The following is a 21,186-nucleotide window of genomic DNA, read 5'->3' on the forward strand; positions in this document are numbered from 1 at the left end:
AGTTTTCATGACCAGTTTGCTATCCTCAGAGTTGATGACCTCTGAATGTAAATACAGTTTCTCTCCTATTGCATGCTGGTTACTTCCAAAAGCTGTGTGAGTTCTAATCCAATCGGAATAAACCTTCATTAACCATGAGGAAGATTCCTAAAGAATTCTCACTACCAAATGTGTATCATGAGAGTGGTCACACTCTAGGTATGAACTTGGATTATTTCAAAGCTTTTTATTTAAGTTCTTGGAAAACCAAGTTTAAATAGTCCCATTATTGCCGAATCATTCAGCAGCAAAGAATGAATCTTTTGTCCAGGCAGTGGAATAGCCACAAGCGGCTGACTTTGAAGTAGGGCAAAGATAACTGCTTCCGAGACGAGTCATGGTTTTCTCCTCAGAGTGAATGACTTTACAAAGCGCCATTCATATTAGATGAAAAGAAATCTGCCCCCAAACAACTTCATCCTTCCAAAGCTGAGAATTTATGCTGCCCACTTTTTTTCCTCAGTCTGCCGCACCCAGAGCTTTCAACTCACACTTCAGCGAGGGTAAAATCTATTTTCTGAGTCAGACCAAACACTTTTTTGGTTCAAAGCCCACCTTTTGTAGCTAACTGGAAAAAGCTATTGCGTTGGCTCTTGTGAAACAGGCATCGCTCAGGGCACCCACGCTGTAAGGGAACTTGCTGATTGATTACATTGACCATGTGCCTTAGCAATAAAGGGCTTTGCAGAACAGGCGATGCATACATTACATCCTCCTCTAAGGGATTTCTGGAGAATACATCATACACATTACAGGAAGCAGACAGCCCCTTCCTTCCCCAACATTCCATTCTATTATGTCTTGGCTCCTATCTTTAATTTACACCCTGGTGTAGAGAAACCTCAGTGTGACACAGACAGACAGATTCTGGGGCTTCAGGTATAGCCATGGTGATGTAGTAACTCTGGTGTTCTTTCCTCCTTGCAGCAATGGATAACTTACAAGATAGAGCACTACACATCCGGAAGGTCCTTCTGAGCTTGCCTAAAAGCACTCTGATTGTAATGAGATACCTCTTTGCATTCCTCAGTCAGTGAGTATCCCTGAAAGTACCAGTGCACTGCAGTAGATGTTGGGGTTGGTGTAAATGTGATGCAGGAGAGGAATGCAGATTTGACACTCTCCCCCATTTCTGAACCAAAGCAGCAGTTCTGGATGAAAGTGGTCTCTTTGCCAGTAGCAGTTGGTTGCCTCAGCCTGATTACTTAATTATAGCATCTAGTTTGCTGGCCTGTCAGCACTGCATATGGTGACTTAAAAAAAAAAAATTTCAGCAACTCTCAGCCAAGTTCTTTGAAATGAAAATTGATAATACCGGACCTCGCCTAGTAATCTAGTGGAAGTGCAACATGAAGCATCGGGGCTGGGTCGCAGGTTAGTGGGAGCTAAGACGACTGTATTCTTTATCCTTGTTGGGGTAGGTGGGCTCAATGTGTAAGATCCATGCTCCCCAGCTAGCGCGTACTTAGAGCTCTTCTGGCACAGAGAAGCCAGCCTTATCCTCCTGGCATGCCTTGGTGTGCTTGGGGCTGCTAAAAGGAAGAAATGTATGAGAGCCCTGCATATGTTGTATATAGAAGCTGATAACCTTAAATGTGTTGGCTTTTGTTTTGTTCACCTTTGGGCAGGTTCAAAAAAGGGAAAGGCTGCATTTGGAAGGGGAGATTTTTAAATTACCTGTGGTACGTGAGCAATGTTTGGGCCTGACTCAAAACATTAGATCCAGATATTCCTAAACTGTGGCTGAGATTGGATCAGAACATTCTGAGCAGGTCTGGATCTGAAGCTAAATTTTGCAGCATCCTTCTAAACCTGAAGTGGCCTGAAACAATTTTCTTAAAACCAAGCAATAATAACTAAGGCACTGTCCCAATGATGAGATGTTGGCAGTTCTCTGGATTCCTGTCTGTCCAGTCTCCTCAGGGGAATGTCAGTACAGGTTGAACCTCTCTAATCCAGAACTCTTTTGTCTGGCAAACTCTGTAATTCAACATGATTTTAGTTAGTTGGATGACAACTTACCATGAATTTGGCCAAGTTTCCTGTGTTCCCATAAAGTTTGTTTACAGCCACCAGTCCTGACTTTTATTATTCTTTGCTGTTCTTTAGCTGGAATTTACTCCTAAATGTCTTCCACTGCTTACTGAGTTCTTAGAAGTGTTGATAATGTGCTAGAAAATGTAGACCTCCTATCAGGCAGCAAAGCCTTTCATCTGGCACAGGTCAGGTCTGGATGGTGCCGAACAAGAGAGGTTCAACCTGTGTTTTGATTTTACTGCTAGATGGCCATCTGTTACCTGTGTTTCAGGTGCTAATACATAGCTGCTCCTGGGAGATGCCCAGTTGCTTATGTAAAACTGGGAAGTGGGGAGGCATTTGTTGAATCCAGTCTTGCATATTAAAAAATGATTATTGTGAGAAATCAAACAAGTTGTAAAATTGCTCCTGTCTTTTCATCCATCCAAGTTGTGGCATAGGAAAGAGATGCTCTGCAGAGCAGGAAGAGAACCTTTCCACAGCAGTGCTGTGAAACTCTTCGGTGCCTTGGGGTTATTATTCCACAGATGTCCTTTCTGGAGTCATTCAAGCGAATGTTCACTTCCAGCCATAGCGACCATTAATTATTCTAAGAAGTGAACTGGAAAACGGGCCTTTCAAGGGGATTGTTCTGGAACTTACCTCTCCATTCAGTGCTTAACCATTCGTGGCTGCCTCCAAAGGCTTAAATTATGGGTGTGGGGTTCAAATGTATTGTGCTTAAAGGGTTGCTGTGTAGAGAGTTGGCTCTGGCTGCACTTGGTAAATCTGACAGATCAGCTCCAAGAAAAGCAAGAAACACCTTGGTCTTGGGCAGGTGTTGGGTGGAGAGAACTCTACAAAGCACAGAGTCAGGCAGAAAGGAGCAGGCTTTGCTCAAGGAGCTGGATGCAGGGCAGTACAGAAATCATAAACAGCAGCTCCCCACTGCCTTTCAAAGCAAAACTATCCTTCCATACTTCTACAGTCCCTTGCTTTTCAAATGCAAAGGGTTCCAGTACATAGTTAATGCTAGAAGTCCTAGCCAGCCGCTTGCCTAGTAAGCGTTGGCTTGTTCTCATGCTGTTGGGAGCGTCTGGGCTTGGAAAGGATTCAGTTTCAAGGAGGGTGCAAATGGAAAGAAGCAGAAGGGCTTCTTGATTGCCAGCTCCCCGCTGTGTTCAGTGCAGCAGGCTGTGATGTGCGGAGCAGCAGTGACTCAATCCAGCCTGCCTTGGCCTTTTGACTGGATGTAAGGTGTTACTGCAGCAGCTGCTATCAGAGCAGGGTGCAGAGTCAGCCGCATGTAAATAAATCCCCAGCAATGAAATTCAATCTGCATGAAGAACACAGCTATTGAAAAGAGGAACAGCCTGACATTTTCTTTCTTTGCCAACATTGCATGTGCTGAGTGAGGAGGATGTTGGGGAAATGGAAACTGCCTGAGTGACTGAAGAAATCCACATGTCAGCAAGCACCCACGTTTTTCCTCTGCTTTTGGTATTGATTTCAGCCCAGAATCTAGCTTAATGCAAGCAGAGTCTGATCAGATGGTCAGATCCTAGGGGGTCCATCTAGACGTGCTCCCCCCATAAATGCCATCAGGTTTTATTTTTCCTTTATGGACCCCAATCATTCCACTCCCAGCAGAAGGGGCTTAAAGAGCAGAGCACCCAAAGCAAACTCCTTTGATTTAAGGTGTTTGCTTCCCTGGCAGGAGGTGTCAAGTCTTCGGACGCGTATTAATCCTCTTCTCACCCTCTTATCCCTGTCTTTGGCAGTTTATCGCAGTTCAGTGAAGAGAACATGATGGATCCCTACAACTTGGCCATCTGCTTTGGGCCTACGCTGATGTCTGTGCCCGAAGGCCACGATCAGGTCTCCTGCCAGGCTCATGTCAATGAGCTGATCAAAACAATCATCATCCAACACGAGAACATCTTCCCAGGACCGAGAGAACTGGAAGGTCCAGTCTATAGCCGGAGTGGAAGCACTGAGGATTACTGGTACGGTAGGGGAGCCGTTGGGGAGCGGGTGGAGAACACCAGAACTTGGTTACATTCTACTGAACTAACTGTGTGTTGGAGTTGTGCAAAATGCATTGTATCAAATTCCAGATTCAACCACCTGTCCAGAGCTGAAGAACAAACTGTCTCTTGTTCTTTCAGGGAGCCAGAGACTTACATGAAGTAGGCCCTGTAGAAAGTAGCTGGTGAACCCAGCATCAAACCTGTGCTTTGTTCTGCTTAAGGAGAGTAAATGAACACAATTGGTCATGTAGCTGCATATGTGGCCATCACAGCAGTGATCCTAATAGCCTGGAGGAAGCTACAGTATTTGGCCTGTTTGTCCCATGCATTGTTCGTACTTTTCTCAGTTTTCTGCCTCTTCTAAGTAATATTCTTCAGGGTACATGGTCGTTAGCAGCTGAAATGAGAAAGCTGTAGCATGGCGTAGTTTTCAGGATGGTGCTGGTGGTGGTGGTGGGGAGTGAAGATACAAAATCACCATTTCCCTCCAACCATAGTCCCAGGAGGCTTGGCGGTGCATTCTGTCAGAAGGCAGCATCTGGAAACAATTGAGACAGAGCAGCTCCTGTCATTTGGGGTGGAAGGTTGTTGGGGGCAGGGGAAGGGAGGTGTTTGCCTTCCTAGTGGTGGAACTGATCTCACCCACCTCCTGCTGAAAGGAACAATATTTAACTGTCTTGCTGCCTTGGCCTCAGAAAGGCAAATGATTTTCTTGTATTGATACATAAAGAAGGAAGTCAGTATAGTAGCAGAAGTATTCTTTTTCTATCCTAATGTAGGATAGGATAACACATCAACCCTCTGAGTGCTGTAGATAGGCTCTGTGAGGAGAGGCTGTTTGGTAGGAACTGCTAAAAATTTTAAACAAAGGGCTTGTGCAATGGCAGTTTGATTTATGTACTCTGTGTGGCTTCCATTGATTGTATTGGTGGGCTGAGTTGTACTGGCTGACTTTTAAATCCTTTCAGAGACCTGTGTTTTCATCATGTGTGAGGTTTGCCCCTAGGCCACTGGGAGCTGTCAGAAAGAATGAAAAAGCTAATGTTTTACCGATGATGATGATAATTATTACAATTAGTATATGTTATTTATCATAGTAAAGCGGACATGGAACTTGACATGTGCAGGGGATAATCCCAACCTCCCAATTATTACTACTTTAGCCCCCCCCTTCACCATGTATTAGATTTGCTATTTGGGTTTTGTAACTTGTTACTCTAGTATCTGTCTCTTGAGCTCTTTTCACTTGGAACTAGCTTTGGAAAACATGAAGGTACGTGGCCTCAGATATGCCCTTGGATCCACAGCTGAGAAAGTGACCGTACAAAATCAGGTTCTCCTCGGCTGACTGTCACTGCTTTTTGTGGGAGGGCAGGCAGAGTCTCATCTCCTTAAAAATACATGAAAATGTCCTTGATGGTCCCATCGCTTATCTAGTTTACATTGCTTGTCTCTTTTTCTTCTAACCCGTCTCCATATTCCCACCCCACCCCCATTTCCTACTTGCTGGGGAAGCTGGGCAGCGGTGGAAGACTTCAAGGGTATTTTAAATGTTTGACTAAATTGGGTGCGGGGTGGGGGGAGATCATTGGTTACCATTCAAGCCTCATCCGAGCTATGGCATTAAGTGGTTATTCATTAGTGCCCCCAGACCTTTCTGCTGCAGAGCAGGCACATGGCAGAGTGGATCCCCCCATAGCTGAGCTCGTTCGTCAGACAAAGGGACTTCAGCATATTTGCACCTGAATGCTGCCAGTTCCCCAGACCTGACCTCAGTTGCTGAGGGCCCACCCTCCCCACGCCCACAGCTAAGAGCCATCCTTGATGTGCACACTGCACATTCCTTTCATGTCCCTCGCTGTACAGCTGTCAGGTTTGGTCAGCAGCTGAGGGAAGATTGGAACAATTTGAGCTCTGAGCACAGAGGGCAGGATACCAGGTATAGCTTGCAGTTGTGATTTAGGCCCTTGATGCAGGCACCTTTTAAACTATTGCTCTTGCTGCACACCATCCCGTGTCTGTCTGAGCAGACTGACGCTTCCTGAGAACAACCTAGTGATATACACCATTTGAAGGGGTGGTGGTCACAGTCAAGGAATCTTCTGTGAGAGCACAGAATGGATGAGGAGAACAATGTATAAAGATGTTCCACTTGACTTGCATTCCTCTGGCAATATATTCAAAACTTCCTCAGTATTCCTGTAGAAATCTAGCAGTCCAGGATGCCTTGTTACAGCATTTAAGTGCACATGTGATAGAGAGAGGGGATCTCTTTATGGTTGGGCATGGTTTGGTTTGGTTTGGTTTGTTTTCGTTGGACGTGCTCTATAAAGGAGAGGGAAGGAATGTGATCCTACTCTTTTCACAGCATTCAGATGTTTAGAGCTGGTTGTACACTACATTACTTCACAATCTGTGAAACTTTAGCCTGTAATATTATAGCCCTCCTGGGGCTTTCTGTTGGCTTTAGATTTTTTTTATTAAAGTTTTCAGACTCTTTATCCTGTCTAGTAAAGGATGGGATATTAACTAATGCCTCCTGAGGCATGGTCTTCGAAGAGGGCTAGGAAACAAAATGTTGGTTATGCATATTAGATGTAATGAGATTCTAGAATTGCTCAGGCTTTTTTTTTTTTTTTAAACAGGGTGAGAGAGAGAGAGAGAGATGACTAAGATTATTAAAATGAGACTGTGAGGCTTCAGTGAACCCTTATTCTAAGCTTTTCAGTGCCAAAAAGATGGATCTAGTTACAACCATCTGAAGACATGATTTGAGGTCTGCTCCATCTGGCACAGGGAGCTCATAAACCTGTCTACAAAGGCTCTCCAGCCCTTGCTTCATTCCACCTTGAGCAAGCTAAGGCTCGAGAGCAAACAGATTCCTTTGTATTGGAGTGGGGCAAGTGCCTTCTGCAGACTTGTTAGTAGTATGTTAATGGAGCCAAGAGCCATTACTAATGGGTAATTCAGCTCTGCAGGGTCATTTCAGAGAGTATGTAAATTCTTCCCCTTTTCTCTCCTCTCCCCCTTTGTTTTCCACTTCTTTTTCTCATAAAGCTGAGTCTCACTTCATATAATAGAGATGCTTAAGCAACCATAAATGGACTAACACCAGTTAGTTAGATGGAGAGTCTGTTTGGTGAAATTAGGAAAAATACCTTTTAAACTGATCAGAAGAAAAAAATCAGAAGTGTCCTATTACACTATAGAATAATCTCATCTAGGGCAAATGAGACATTCTGTAACTGGAGCAGTGGATAATATTGTACAGAGGATAATCCTTGACTGGCAGAGGAGATGAACAAGATTTGTGCTCATGCCAGGCCCACCAAATGCAGAGGCCAAGAGCAGCTGGCCCTGGGCCTGGTGATTCAAAAGAGAAAAGGGATTCTGGCCTGCACTGCTGCAGTAGCAGTCTGAGCATTGGTCCCTTTCAGTTGCAACTACAGCCCCGGGAAGGACAGAAAGATTGGCAGTGGGAGGTGCAGTGCGGTCCAGGCAGCACTGAGGGCTGACTGCTACAAGCCCTGCCCCTGTTGGTAGCCCAGAGTCAGCTCCCTGTCCTCCCCTCCACCTTGCCCAGGGACACATCAATTCTGCCACCACTACCCTTCTGCCTTTTCCATGTAACATCTGGAATCTCTAGAGAGCTGTGTTCTGACACGTAAACTCAGGTGTGTCTGCCTGAATTCCCTAACATACATAAGCTACTCAAGCACTGACGGAAGGGCAGACTTTGCTTAATTTTCAACCACAATGTCTGCAGTCCATGTACATGCAGCCACTTCTGAAGAGTACCCGACGCAGTGGAATCCAGGTTTGGTACCAATGTGTAAAACATAGACACATAGAAAGGTAAGGGTGAAGAGGACCTTGTGAAGCATTCAAGTCCAGCCCCCTGCACTGAAGCAGACTCAAGTACACCTAGATCCTCCTTGAAAGGTGGTTTTGAAGAACAGCTCCAACCTGTTCTTAAAAACTCCAGTGACAGGGACTCTACAGCCTCCCTTGGAAGGCCTGTGCCAGAGCTTGACAACTCTGTCAGGTGAGACTGCTTTTGTAGAGAGACTTGTGTCCAATATAATGCAATGGATGTGTTTCCTCCTACTGCAGTGAAAGTCCTCATGGAGAGACAGCATCAGCAGAGGATTCAGTTCAGGATATAGCAGCTGAGCACCATACCAGTGATGATGGTAGGTGATGCATGTTAACTGTCCAGCAGTTGGCACCCCCCACCTTTTTTCTGTGGGGGGGCAGGGGAGGGAGTGCAGGATTCTGTCTTATAGTTTAAATTCCAAGTGCCAATAATGGATTTGGGGAATTGGATTATAAAAGCTCTTTGCACAAGACACCAAAAAATTGAAAGTCTTCCGCTGTCCTACAGAAACTTCAAAAACTAATTTTAAAAAGCCTGTTTTCCGGAGATGGTGTTGCAAAGCAGCAAGCCCAGATAGGCGCCTGTCTTAAGAAATGTTCTGCACAGGCTTTTCTGCCCTCCTGTTTAGAAGGGTGTTTTGAGCTAGGGATAAGAGAGCCAGTCAACAGGTCTGTGCCTGCTCTCCCACTCCCCTGTGCATGTGCTTTCCGCCAGGCTGCTTTCCTTTCTGTGGCCTTGGCAGGCAGCAGCATGTTGTAAGTTCCAATTTTTTTTTTTTTTTTTAACAAGCAAGCGAAAATCCTTCCTACTTTGTCCCTGCCAGCCGGTCTCAGGCACAGGGAATCCCTGCTGATTCTTGGTTTCTGTTGGGAATCTCAGCTACCCTTCTCTTGGCCTGAGTCCTTAAGATTCAGTACTATCCTAGATCCACTGAATAGCCTGTCCTTGATTTGCCCAGCTATCTCCTGTCTGACACAGGGCTCAGGGAGGAACAGACACTCACAGCCCCAGATGCATTTATTCTACTCTGTCATTATTATTGGTGAAAATGCTCCCTTTTAAGGGTTGGGGAACAACATGCAGGTGAGCTCCTTGCAGAGCAGTGCAGGAGCACAGTGTCTGGCAGTGCCAGGACCTCACCAAGCCTAACTGCCAGTCCCAAGCAGCAGGGCTGACTCAGAGCAGTGACCGATATCAAACCAAGCTGACCAGGTAGAAGCAGAAATGTATTATGACATCCACTGGTTGTAATTGTCCTAGAGAGCGCCTCTGACTACAAGAGCTGCACCATCCTCAGATGACAATGTGACTTTTTTTTTCAGAATGATGCCTTCTCTTTCGCAGCAGCATTGGTGTGTTCCCCCTGCTTTCCTTGCACCACTGGTTAAGCAGTTAATCTATCCCACAGCATGAACATCTTCATGTTGGCTTAATATTGCTGGTGCGCTAACTAGGGAGTCACAGTTAAGTAGGAAATAAAAACTAAAGTTAGAAATGTGGAAATCAAGAGGGAAATCTAGTTCTCTCTCAGTGGGGAAAACACAGAAGAGAATTTTATTCTCTTTAAGGCTATTAGAAAGAACACAAGTGTAAAACGGTGTGAATCTAGTGTCTCTTTTCATTGCCTTATTCTTCTGGAAAGTCATAGCCCCTTTGGGTAGCTAGGGGAAACGTTTCCCTCAGTGTTATTTACCTACCCAGTAAATAGTGTCATCACTAGAATAAAAGGCAGACTGTGTAGTCTGTTTACCCATGACTACAATTCTGTTTGCTGACCCAGCAACCCGCAAAAGTTGCTGGTTTGTGAATGCTATTGTTGAACTGTTTGTGCAGCAAAAGGCCAAGGTGATGAGAGAGTGGCTAGAGACTGGCTCTATCCCAAAGCACTGGGGCTTGGCTTTACGGAGCTGCATGCAAGATGAGATCAGTGTTGGCTAGGGATGGCCTGCCCCAACCTGGGTAGAATTTTTTTTTTTTTTGGCGGGGGGTGGGGGGCGGGGAGTTTAGCACCTGGGGAGGGAGGAGATCTTTGCCTTTGTCACTTCTGAAGGGTCAGAAATGTTTTATTAGTGGGGAGGAAATGAAAGTGCTATTTGGTTGTGACCAGGAGGTGGTTAGATCCCCAACATAGGCTCCTGAGGTGTCTTGGCAGTCCAGCTGGTAGAGGTGGCCAGAGATGTACTAGGTGAAGGGTCCTGCCAGAGCAAGATCTTTGTTTCTACTCACATGGGCCTACTCTGCTTTGCGCAAAATGGTGGCTTCAGGGCTAACTCTTGAAAGGTGCCATGCAGCAGTTAAAGGGAGTCAAACCCTCTCTGGATTTGGCCATCCAATCTCTGAGAGAGGAAATGGAAGAGCCAGTTGATTGGAATAAAATCTCTGGTAATGGTGCTGAGAAACAGTCCAGAACAACTGAGGCTGCCATGATCTGAGGCATACTCAGTGGTGTAGGCTCAGGTTGCAGATTAGGTCCTTTCACACTTCAGTGGATGGTTGTCATTTTCCAGATGTTAGGTGAGAGAAGTTGATCCATCACTCCTTCAACTGGTCACTCTCAACTATCTTGCTGGATTCAGCATGCAACTCATACAGCAGGTACCTGGTCTTTTTAGTAGGTGCCTAGGAACAAATATTTGAGCCTGGCAAATACTTCACTGACCTCTAGAGAAGCTCCTTGAGGGTTAGAATTAGAATCATGGGGGAGAATTGGGAAGCCTTGTCCCAGAAAAAAGGCTGAGGCTTCTGACACTGTCTTTCTGTTGATTTGCAATGTGATGTTACGGTGATCTGACACTTGGGTGCTTGGACTGCCATATGTTGGTCAGTGACACAGTGAAGTTGCAAGTACACTTCCATGTTCACTGTGTCATGAATTAGTGAACAGCGATCAAACTGCTGCCTTGCATCACAGATTTTAAGACTAAGTCTGGTAGCTGTTTGGCTGAGTCTTTGTGTCTGTGTTTTCTTCTCTTGCAGCCTGAGCCCAGTAGGGCAGTGGTGCTGGAAATCTGAGTCTAAAATCAATTGTCTGGCTAAAAGCCAGAGTCCTAAAAGGCAAATCGGAAATGTTAGAACTCTGAGTGCATTGCTTAGTTATAATAATAAACAATTATTAATGAAACAAAGATGAAATTAAAAAAACAAAACTAGTCCTGTCACTTGTAATCAAATAACCATTAACTTTTTAAATGATATGAATGAACTGGTTCCAAAAACCAAGTAAGCAAGAGGAAAGGAGCAAGCTAACTACATGCTCAAGAGAATCTGGATATGGGGGTGAAGGGAAAGTGCCTTCTAAGCTGAAAACAAGTAAGCTGTATTTTGCCAGTGCAATCACCTTGCATGTGGGTATGAGGTGGGATGACAGGTACCCTTTTCAGATGGCCAAAGACCAGTCTGAAATGTACCATTGAGTACAAGCACCGCAGGCTGGTCTGGATTAGTCAAATCCATTATTGAAGGCTACAGCCAGAAAGTGTCATCACAACTTGGTCATAGCCCTCAGTCTGTCCATGCTCTGCAGCCAGTCACTAATCACAATTGTAGGGTGGGTAATAATTTTGTTCTTCTGTTTTGACTACCCGACAGTGTTACTGCAGCCCCTGTTCGCCTTGCTCAGCGATGCCGTAGATGTCCTACTTGCTGTGCATATGCTTTCTCCAAGGAGTAATGTAAAAGGCTTGCTTTTGGTCATCTCTGGCTGGCCACTGCTATGCCAAAGGCAGCCATGCAGAAGCCTTCCCTCTTCCCAGTGGCAGGCTAATGACAAAATAACAGCATGTCTTTCCTTGGCTTGCACCAGGAACAGGAGAAGAGGTGTGTGGTACCTGAAAAGTGCTGCTTTAAAAAGAAACCAAATCTGCCACTGCGGCAGCTGGCCTCGAGCTCTTGAAAGATGCATGTAAATTGTGGATTATTAGGAAGTAGGCAGGCAAGCTCACTCTGTTTCCTGATTTCAGCCTAAAATACTCCAGGCAATTTTGAGTTGGATCACTCTCACTGTCTAAACACCTACCCTGTCCTCCCCTGTAGAGTATCTGAATGACACAGGTTGGTATCTGGTCACTCTGGGTTGTAAGACGGTCTGTTTTAGGCACACGCTTCCCAAGCAGGAACTGTCTTGTTCCATGTATTGCATAGCTCTGAGGGCACTTGGATTGTGCTGGATAAACAAAGTGCACAATGAATCCAGTGGTGTGAGCGCCATGGAGAGGAGTCCCTTTTCATGAGCTCACCCACCATAATATGCAGGCATGTAATATCAGTATTATCTTCCAAGGCAGGCCGGCTGTTGCTCTGAACAGGTCAGCCTCCCACTGTGCCCTGTAAGCCCTACCAGCCAACAGAAATAGTCTTCTGAGTGGAAGACTTACTTCTGACGCAGCTTGAATCCAGACGTCTTTCCCTCCCTAAATGCTAAGGAAAACTCCTGCTTGCTAGCACAGAAGGTTTTGTGCTCCCTGTTGAGGAAATGTGTTCTGCATTTCTTTTGTGCCCAAAAGCTTCTTGATTTTGGTGATCTTAGATTTTAATTCAACAAAAAGTCTTGTGGCACCTTATAGACTAACAGAAAGCTAATGCTCCAAAATATCTGTTAGTCAGTGAGGTGCCACAAGACTTTTTGTTGTTCTTGAAGCTACAGACTAACATTGCTACCTCTCTGATAGATTTGAATTATAAGCTATCCTTTGCTGTTTGTGTTTTTCTTTGCCACCATGGGAGATTTCAAGGTAGAAAATGTAGATGTGATTGGCTCAGTTCCCGAAGCCCTGATATGTACCCTTAGGGCACATTGTGGTTGTATGATGGGGATATCTAGCTATTGCCATAGGGAAATACAAACTCTATCCTCACTGCAATGTACAGCTGCATAGAGGGGTGAAAGACCCTGTCGGTGGCAGGCTGCAGAGAAAGGTTCCATCTGCTTCAGGAGCCTTTCACTGCCACAAGGAAAGGCTCTGGCATGGGCCAGGCAACCTGGAAAGGCACTGGGAGTTGGAAGGCAGTAGAGACAATACATTGATTTAAAAATAGTAGTATAGCTGGGGAAGGTGCAGCTTAAGCATTCAGAGCTAGGTAGGGTGCATCCACTAAGCCCTTGTCCACTTTAACACCCTATCTTTCCCATCACTCTAATCTATGCAGTTTCAGCTACGCAAAATGCAGAGCTGAAGTTGACGTATTTAACCACTGTGTCTTCCATGTGGTAAGATTAGCAAGGATTGCTCTCCCGTAAGACACTGACTATTCTTGTCCTGGTGGAGTACTGGAGTCCATGGGAGAAGGCTCAGAGATCGATTTATCATGTCTAAGCACATGCAATAGATTGATGGTTGGTGGATCGATCGCTGCAGGATCAATCCGTCGCTTAGTGAAGACAAAGCCCTAAGATACTGGCACTTCTGCTCTACTAGCTTACGCAATGCCTCACCATCTGCAGTGCTATTGATTTCTGTGCTGGGGAGCCATGCAGTGTCTTTAACCTGTCCACTATCATAGACGTAGAATGAAGAGACAGCTATAAGAATCTGAGTGCCTGTTCTCCTCTTCTCCATTGTGTTGGGGTGATGCTTTATCCCAGGTCACATCTCATATTTGTTGCTCTGTAGCTCATGTCTGTCACTGAAAGGTTTAAGGGAGGGATTTAAACTTAAGAATCCTTTTCCAGCACCAAATGTTCATTAATTTTTTTTCCTTTTCCTCTCCTAGAGTGTGAGCCAATAGAAGCAATAGCAAAGTTTGACTACATTGGCCGAACAGCACGAGAGCTATCCTTTAAAAAAGGAGCTTCTCTTCTCCTATATCATCGAGCCTCAGATGATTGGTGGGAGGGACGACACAATGGCGTCGACGGGCTTATCCCTCATCAGTACATTGTTGTTCAAGACACGTATGTTACATCTACAGTGATCCAGGGGTGGGTGGCGGAATACCTGGAAGATTTGGGTACAATTAAATTTTATTTGGTCAAGAAGAATTTTTCAGATTTAGAGCTCTACAGTGTAATGTCCAGGTCTGCGCTATATTGGGATTATTGAGTCTAGGGCTAGCATATTTGAACTTTCAAAAACGAGGATACCCCTGAGAGGAAGTATAACTGTATCAGTGTCTCCCAACTCACATTGTATTAGAGAGAGAGAGAGTGTGTGTGTGTATATATAGAATACATAAATATAATGTGAGTTGGTAGCTACTGATACAGATACACTCCCTCTCAGGGGTGTCCTCTTGTCTAACAGTTCAAATATGGTAATCCTAATTGAGTCCTGATACCACAAACTATTACATGCAGGGACAATGCCATTGAAGTCATTGGGGCTCAACGTATATGCCAGGTTCTGTATGTAGGTTCAGCTCTTTTCTCATATAAAAGTGAGATTGGAGTGCTGAAATGATTGCCTGCTGGAAGAATACTGGTTCATAACTGAGCTCTCAAAAATGGGCATGAAAATTGGATTAATCCTTTGAGACAAAACTTGTCCCTCACAACATAGTAATGAGGAAAAGAGGTGGAGGGGATGTGTGGAGCAGACATAACAGAGTGTTCTGAAAACTAAAGTTATGTTTTTGTCATTTCTTTCCCCTCCTCTGCAGCGAGGATGGTTCCTCTGAAAGATCCAGCCCTAAGTCTGAAATAGAGATTAACTCTGAGCCACCAGAAGAAAAAGTGACCGCCAGGGCTGGGACCAATTGCCCGAGTGGAGGTCACGTTGCTGATATTTATCTTGCCAACATCAACAAGTAAGAGCTGTCTTGAGTTTTTTCTACTTAGTGCAGAAATCTTGGTGCTGAGTGTTATAAGACATTGCACTCTTGTGACAGGCATGAGAATAAGTGGTACCAATTCTGCCCTGTTTCTTCATCCATGTTCCCCCACCTCAGTTCCATATCATCCTCTGCTCCTAAGCAGATGAAAATGGGAAATCCCAGAGAATACACACTAACATTTAAACACGTTATTCTGTAAATGTTGCAGACACCAAGATAATATTCTTGCATTGTTGATTATTTGTTGTAGAGCATGACCATGGTAGATAGTAATATACTGAAGAGAACAGTAGGCAAGTTGGAGGGTAGGCAGAGTGTCTGGAAGAAGTTAGAGGGAAGATGAACTTGGGTCTCTTGTGATAGGTTAGAAGCACACACAAGGTGGAACTGGGCATGGGCTGATGATAGAAAGAGGACCAGCAAAAGAAGCCTGTCAGGGAAAGGATATCAAAAACTGAGGATATAATGGAAAGACTATTGAGAAGTTTGTAGAGAAGAGATGATGAGAGCTCCCAGATCTGCCTTAGAACAGGAGGACTGCTGGAGAATTTGGGTCACTTCTGAATGCTGTGTAAACTGCAGCCAGAGTCAAGACGTGATATATTAGACTGCAAGAGCCCCAGACAGGATTTGTTCTTCATTTCTGAGACCTGCTGTCGAATTGCATCAGAGGATGGCACCATCCTGCCTGGAAGAACCTAGAATCACCTCACTTGTCCGTAGCACCTTTCTCCTATTTCAGCCCCATTGTTTGTTTTGTGCCATTGGTGCCTCTTTAAAATTTAGATGATTTGCTCTTCAGGACAGGGCTTGTGTCTTTTTGGGTTTTTTTAAACAAATTGCATAAGGCGTTTAGCACAGATGTGGTTGCTGTTGCATGCAAATGAAAGACGCATCTTCTGTCCAAACACCTCCGTGTCATCCATGAGGACATCAAGTTCAGCTTGCACTTTTCGCCCACTGCAAGTTAGATATTAAGTGTGTACAAAGTTACTGAAGTAACAATTCTTACTTCCAACTCCATCTGTTCAATAAAAAATCATTACAGCAGCCTTCGGCCAAGTTGATGGAAAAACTGAAAATTGAAACTGGACTGAGATGAAATGTGTTGCTGTTTTTATGTTAAGGCAGAGTTCTTCTCCAACTATTTCAGATTCTTCTGTGGTAATAAAATAGCATGCTGTGTTACCAGAATGTGTCATTCTCTGCAGTAGATCTCAGTGTCCTAAATATGCTACTACTGATAATTATAGTTGTCCTAGAACTGAGTGGAAATATCAACCTTTAATCAGTCTAATGGGGGCTGTAGGGCAAAGATGGAAAGTAATTTAAAGTTTGCCACAATTTATATTGAATGATGGGCTGGATCCTCAAGTGATGTGAGTCAGTTCAGCTCTGTTGAAATCAATGAAGTTGTATCGCTGTGCACCATGTTATGGTCTGGACTTTTTAGATATTCTGTGAGCCATAAAAATACAGACTTGTACCAGTTATGGAAGGATTTGTATTGTCTGCATTGGAGGTCTACCACCTGTTAAGGACATTGCATCCAAGGGGCAGAGCTTCTAGGTTGTGGTGCCACAAGATCTCAGTTAGGCTTAGTTTGTTTGCTTCCATTGAGGGAGGGTGTCATATTTATCAGCCATAGCAAAATAACATGGGTGTTTTTGTTTTGTTTTCTGTAAAAATGCATATTCTGCCTGAGCAGATTTGGGTAAAACAAATCCAATGGTTTCACTGAAGCGATTGTACCACCCACTGAATATTTTTAACTCCAAAATGCAGCTGGAGCTGGAACTTTCTGGCAGTTGCACAGAGGGCTGTTGCCATATATAAATCAATCCTCTATAATGGATGCAAAGGTTCCACTGGGTTGCATAACACATTCCTGTTACAGTGACCATACATCATTTGCTTGGTGTCATACATTCAGTCAGCATGCTACTGGGTGGACAGTACTGTTGTATTTGCCAGTTAACTAGTTCACAGCACCCTGTCCAGTTATAGCACCATATAATTATTATCTTGGTCCTCTTCAGGATAGAGAAGATAGATTTATTCTAAACAGAAAATTGAGTTTTATTAACCCAGCCATTCTTGTATCTCTGTAAATGTCTTCTTGCCCCGGCCCAGAGTTTGATTAGACTTCCTGCAGTGTCCCTCAGCCAAAAATAATGGTTCTCCTGTTCTGATACCATGGAAACAGACAGACTAGCTGTTGATGCAGAATTACTTTTGTTAAAACTGCAAACTCTGTGTTTTGTAACCATATTTAGCAAATTTCCCCTTCAGTCTTTTGTTCTTATTACATCCGTCACGATAATGATTTGTGATTGTGATGACCAGGCCATCTTTGGATTTTCTTCCCACTGTCCTCTGTGCTCTCTCAGGAGAGAGATGCATTAAGGTACGTCCAACCCCAAACCCCTTCTTATACTGACTTGTTCTGTTTCTGTGTTGGAAGGCAAAGAAAGAGACCAGAGTCAGGCAGCATCCGAAGAACGTTCCGGCAAAGCGATGGCCATGGACTGGCTAGCTCACTGGTAGAACCAGCCTCTCCGGGAGGCACAACTAGTTCCAGACCCTCACCTCAGCCCATTATGAGCCAAAGCCTCCCCAAGGAGGTACCAGATAAATGCTCCGGCAGTGGTCATGGGAGCCTCAATTCTATCAGCCGGCATTCGTCTCTGAAGAACAGGATAGACAGCCCACAGATCCGTAAAACTATGACTGCAAGCAGGTCGAAGAGTTTCAATAACCATCGGCCCATGGATCCTGAAGTCATTGCACAGGTAAAGGGGATTCTGGGCCATGAGGGTTCCAGGAAGTTTCCCTTTGTTTGTAAGGGAAGAATTTCATACTTATAAACCTTGCCAAACTCACCCTGAGTAAAACTGCTCCTTAGTGTGGTGCCTCTGTCCTTCAGGCTGGGTGAAGAAGGTTGTGTTCCAACCCTTGGCATGTGTAAGCACTTTGCCAGTTCATCAACAGATGCTGCATTCCCTGTGCATGTCGCTCATTCCTCTAAGTAGCTTGTGTGTCCACCCTGCTAGTAATTTCCCTAAATTTCTCAATTACTGACCAACAGATGCACTGGGATTGACTGGGTGGTGCCAAGAGATGGACAGGTCACAGATATGCACATTTCAAAGTGTAGCTTTCTGGTTCTTCACCCATCATGTAGTGCTTTTTTTTAAATGTTGGGACATCCGAAATATGGATTTTAGGCTATTTATTGGCATAATTATTTATAAGTAGCAAATTTATCTAGTGTTGCTCATGTCTTATGTTAATATTGATGTGGGTTTTTTTGTTTGGAAAATAGAAAGGAAAATGTGCATTTTTTTTAAATGAATGTATTTTTCAAAACCTGCACATCCTCCCCATCCCCCTGCCCTGAGCATCTCCTCACCCCCAACTCTGATTCCTGCATCCCTCCCCCATACACCCCGCCCCCTTCCCTGAGCTCCGCTTCACCCCATCCTTATGCCCGAAGTCCCTCACATTAACTAGCTTGGGAGAACTTGGGCACACCCTTGATAAGTAGTCACCCAACTAACTAAAATCATGCCAGATTGCAGATGTTGCCAGACAAGTGAGTGCTGGACTAGAGAGGTTCAACCTGTAGTACGTTGTTGGGGCCAGGAAGAAAGAATGTGTGAAAACACTCATTTCAGTTAAATGTTTCAAATTCAAATTCTGGCTTCCTGTCACAATTTGCATTCTTTGCATTGTGTAAATGAATTATTAGCAGTCTGTGACTAGAATCTGAGCCTGTGACCTTACATGGGTGAAGTCAGCAGTTTTACTCACATGAGTACAGGTAAATGGATGAATCCCATACTAATTAGAAACTTGTGCACATTTACTTTTCTACATTCTACAGTTTCAAAGGTTCAGGTGTGTCCATTACCGAAAGTTAAACTCAGATCCCAAAGCTGTCAGCATAATATTACATCTGGACTCCAGGGCATAAGAAAATTAGGGTATTAAGTGTCAGTTTTAAACCCTTCTGTGAGTTGAGCAAGTTTGTTTGACAGTGGTTACATGTTAGAGGTGTATACAGTAGCGTGATCAAAATAAAAGCAGATTTGCCTGATTCATAGTGCTGAATTGCAGCACTGATAGGTTTCAGTGTGAGATAAAATGCCACCTCCAAATAAAATAGTCTTGAAGTTTCGATTTCTTTAGACAGGTGTTTGAGGACAGTGGTTGAGTGTCTCACCAAAACGTATGCAGCTGTTCTTCAACCCAGCAGAGCTAGTGTTCTGGATTTTTAGACCAAATCAGCATACAGTCCACTTAAGGAAAGGGAAATCTCCCCTGTTCTGTTTTTCTGCTCAGCTTAGAGGGAAAAGGGGCTTTATGGAGAGTGTAGTTTAAAAACCCTTACTATTTTGCATCTACCTTCGGCTTCACTTTTCACATAAGCAATTTTCTCGTAAAACCCTCATCTCTATTTAAAAAAAAAAAATCTTTCCACCTCTTGCTTCTTTGGGACCCTGGGCCACTACAGTAATGACCTAGGTCAACAGAATAAACAATCAGGAATTGACAATGCAAGTCGAGACTTGATTGTTCAGAACTGACAGCACCAGAACACCTCACAAAGCAGATCTAAAACACACAGATACTTGAAGTAAAATCTAGATTGCAAGGAGTAAGAGTACCTGGACGTAGTAGATGAGGCTTTCTTCAGAAAATTAGCAGAGACTTCCACGTCATAGTCCCTGGCTCTCAGAGTAGATTTCAGTCACCCTAACATCTGCTGGAATACCAATACAGCTGTACATAGACAATCCAGGAAGTCGTTGGAGACTGTTGGGACAACTTCCTGGTGCAGGTGCTAAAGTTACCGACCAGGGGCCATGCTCAGCTTGACCTGCTGCTCACAAACAAGGAGGAATTGGTTGGGGAAGTAGATATGGGTAGCAGTGGTTGTGAGACGCTCGAGTTGAGGATCCTGACCAAAGGAAAAAAGGAAAGCATGGAAAAGTGGACTTTGACTCTCTCAGGGAACTGATGGGCAGGATCCTTTGGGATACGAAAATGCAGGGCAAAGGAGTCCAGGAGAGTTAGCTGTAGTTTAAAAAACCTTACTAAAAGCACAGGAACCACAATCTCAATGTGTAGTAAAAAAGCAAATATGGTAGGCAACCAGCCTGACTTAACAGAGCAATCTTTGGTGATCTTACACACAAAAAGGAAGCTTTCAAGAAAAGTAAACTTGTACAGATGACTAGAGAATGCTATATTGCTTGAGCATGCAGGGATGTTGTCAGGAATGATATGCTGGAAGGTAGGAATAGAGGCCAGGGAGACCTAGATAAATTGGAGGATTGGGCCAAAAGAAATCTGAGGTGCAACAAGGACAAGTACAGAGTGCTGCACTTAGGACAGGAAAGTCCCATGCACTGTTAAAGGCTGGGAACCAACTGGCTAAGCAACATTTGTGCAGAAAAGATTACAGTGGATGAAAAACTGGATGTGAGCCAACAGTGTGCCCTTGTAACTAAGAAGGCTAACAGCATACTAGGATGCATTAATAGCAGCATTGCTGGCAGATCTAGGGAAGTGATTATTCCCCCCATATTCAACACTGGTGAGGCCACATTTGGCGTATTGCATCCACTTCTGGGCCCCCCATTACAGAAAGGATCTGGACGGATGGGAGAGTGTACATTGGAGGTCAACAAAAATGATCAGAGGGCTGGAGCACATAACTTGTAAAGTGAGGCTGAGGGATTTAGGCTTATTTAGTCTACAGAAGAGAAGGGTGAGGGGGATTTGGTAGCAGCCTTCAGCAACCCGAAGGAGGGTTCCAAAGGGAACGGAGACAGGCTGTTTTCACCAGTGAAAGGTGACGGAACAAGAAGCAATGGTCTCTAGTTGCAGTGTTGGTGGGAGGGTTTAGGTTGGATATTAGGAAAAAACTATTTCACTAGGAAAGGGGTGAAGCACTGGAATGGATTACCTAGGGAGGTGGTGGAATCTCCTTCCCTAGAGGTTTTCAAGTCCCAGCTTGTCAAAGCCCTGGCTGGGATCATTTAACTGGTATTCGTCCTGCTTTCAGCAGGAGTTTGGACTTTGACCTCATGTAGTAGTAGTAGTAGGCATCCTTCAGTCTGCATAGACTATGGATCGCGCCTTTTAAAGTTTCAATTGAGGACTTCATTTCCAGCGTCTTGTGACTATAAAGACCCACACGAGAGTGACAGTCCTTGCTGCATCTCCTGCAGATGTAGTGGGTGTCTGGCAAGTCCTTATTGTGCTTTCTGTGCGCTCGTTTCTCCTCTGCTATGGGTGTCTTCCAACCCTATGATTCTACCACTGCAGATAAATAGATCGGTATTGCAGTCTCTGGCTAAATTCCTCCTGAGCACTGAAGGATCTCCCCTTGCCACCCATATTGAACTGCAGAACTGTCTACACATGCGTGCTTGCCCTTGCCCGCTG

General features: G+C 44.5%; 1 protein-coding gene across 3 annotated transcripts in view; it reads left to right on the forward strand.

Moving 5' to 3' along the window:
- Positions 1–21,186, forward strand: part of SRGAP2 (SLIT-ROBO Rho GTPase activating protein 2) — a 196,833-nt gene that overhangs the window by 167,726 nt on the left and 7,921 nt on the right. For all 3 annotated transcript variants that reach the window (XM_074977234.1, XM_074977235.1, XM_074977236.1), the window contains 6 exons: positions 967–1,072; positions 3,837–4,061; positions 8,199–8,278; positions 13,672–13,852; positions 14,557–14,703; positions 17,195–17,522. In XM_074977234.1, coding sequence (XP_074833335.1) covers positions 967–1,072; positions 3,837–4,061; positions 8,199–8,278; positions 13,672–13,852; positions 14,557–14,703; positions 17,195–17,522 — 1,067 coding nt within the window. The remainder of the gene's footprint in view (positions 1–966; positions 1,073–3,836; positions 4,062–8,198; positions 8,279–13,671; positions 13,853–14,556; positions 14,704–17,194; positions 17,523–21,186) is intronic.

Source organism: Carettochelys insculpta, chromosome 26 (genome assembly GCF_033958435.1).
Source record: "Carettochelys insculpta isolate YL-2023 chromosome 26, ASM3395843v1, whole genome shotgun sequence".
NCBI classification, from domain to species: domain Eukaryota; kingdom Metazoa; phylum Chordata; order Testudines; family Carettochelyidae; genus Carettochelys; species Carettochelys insculpta.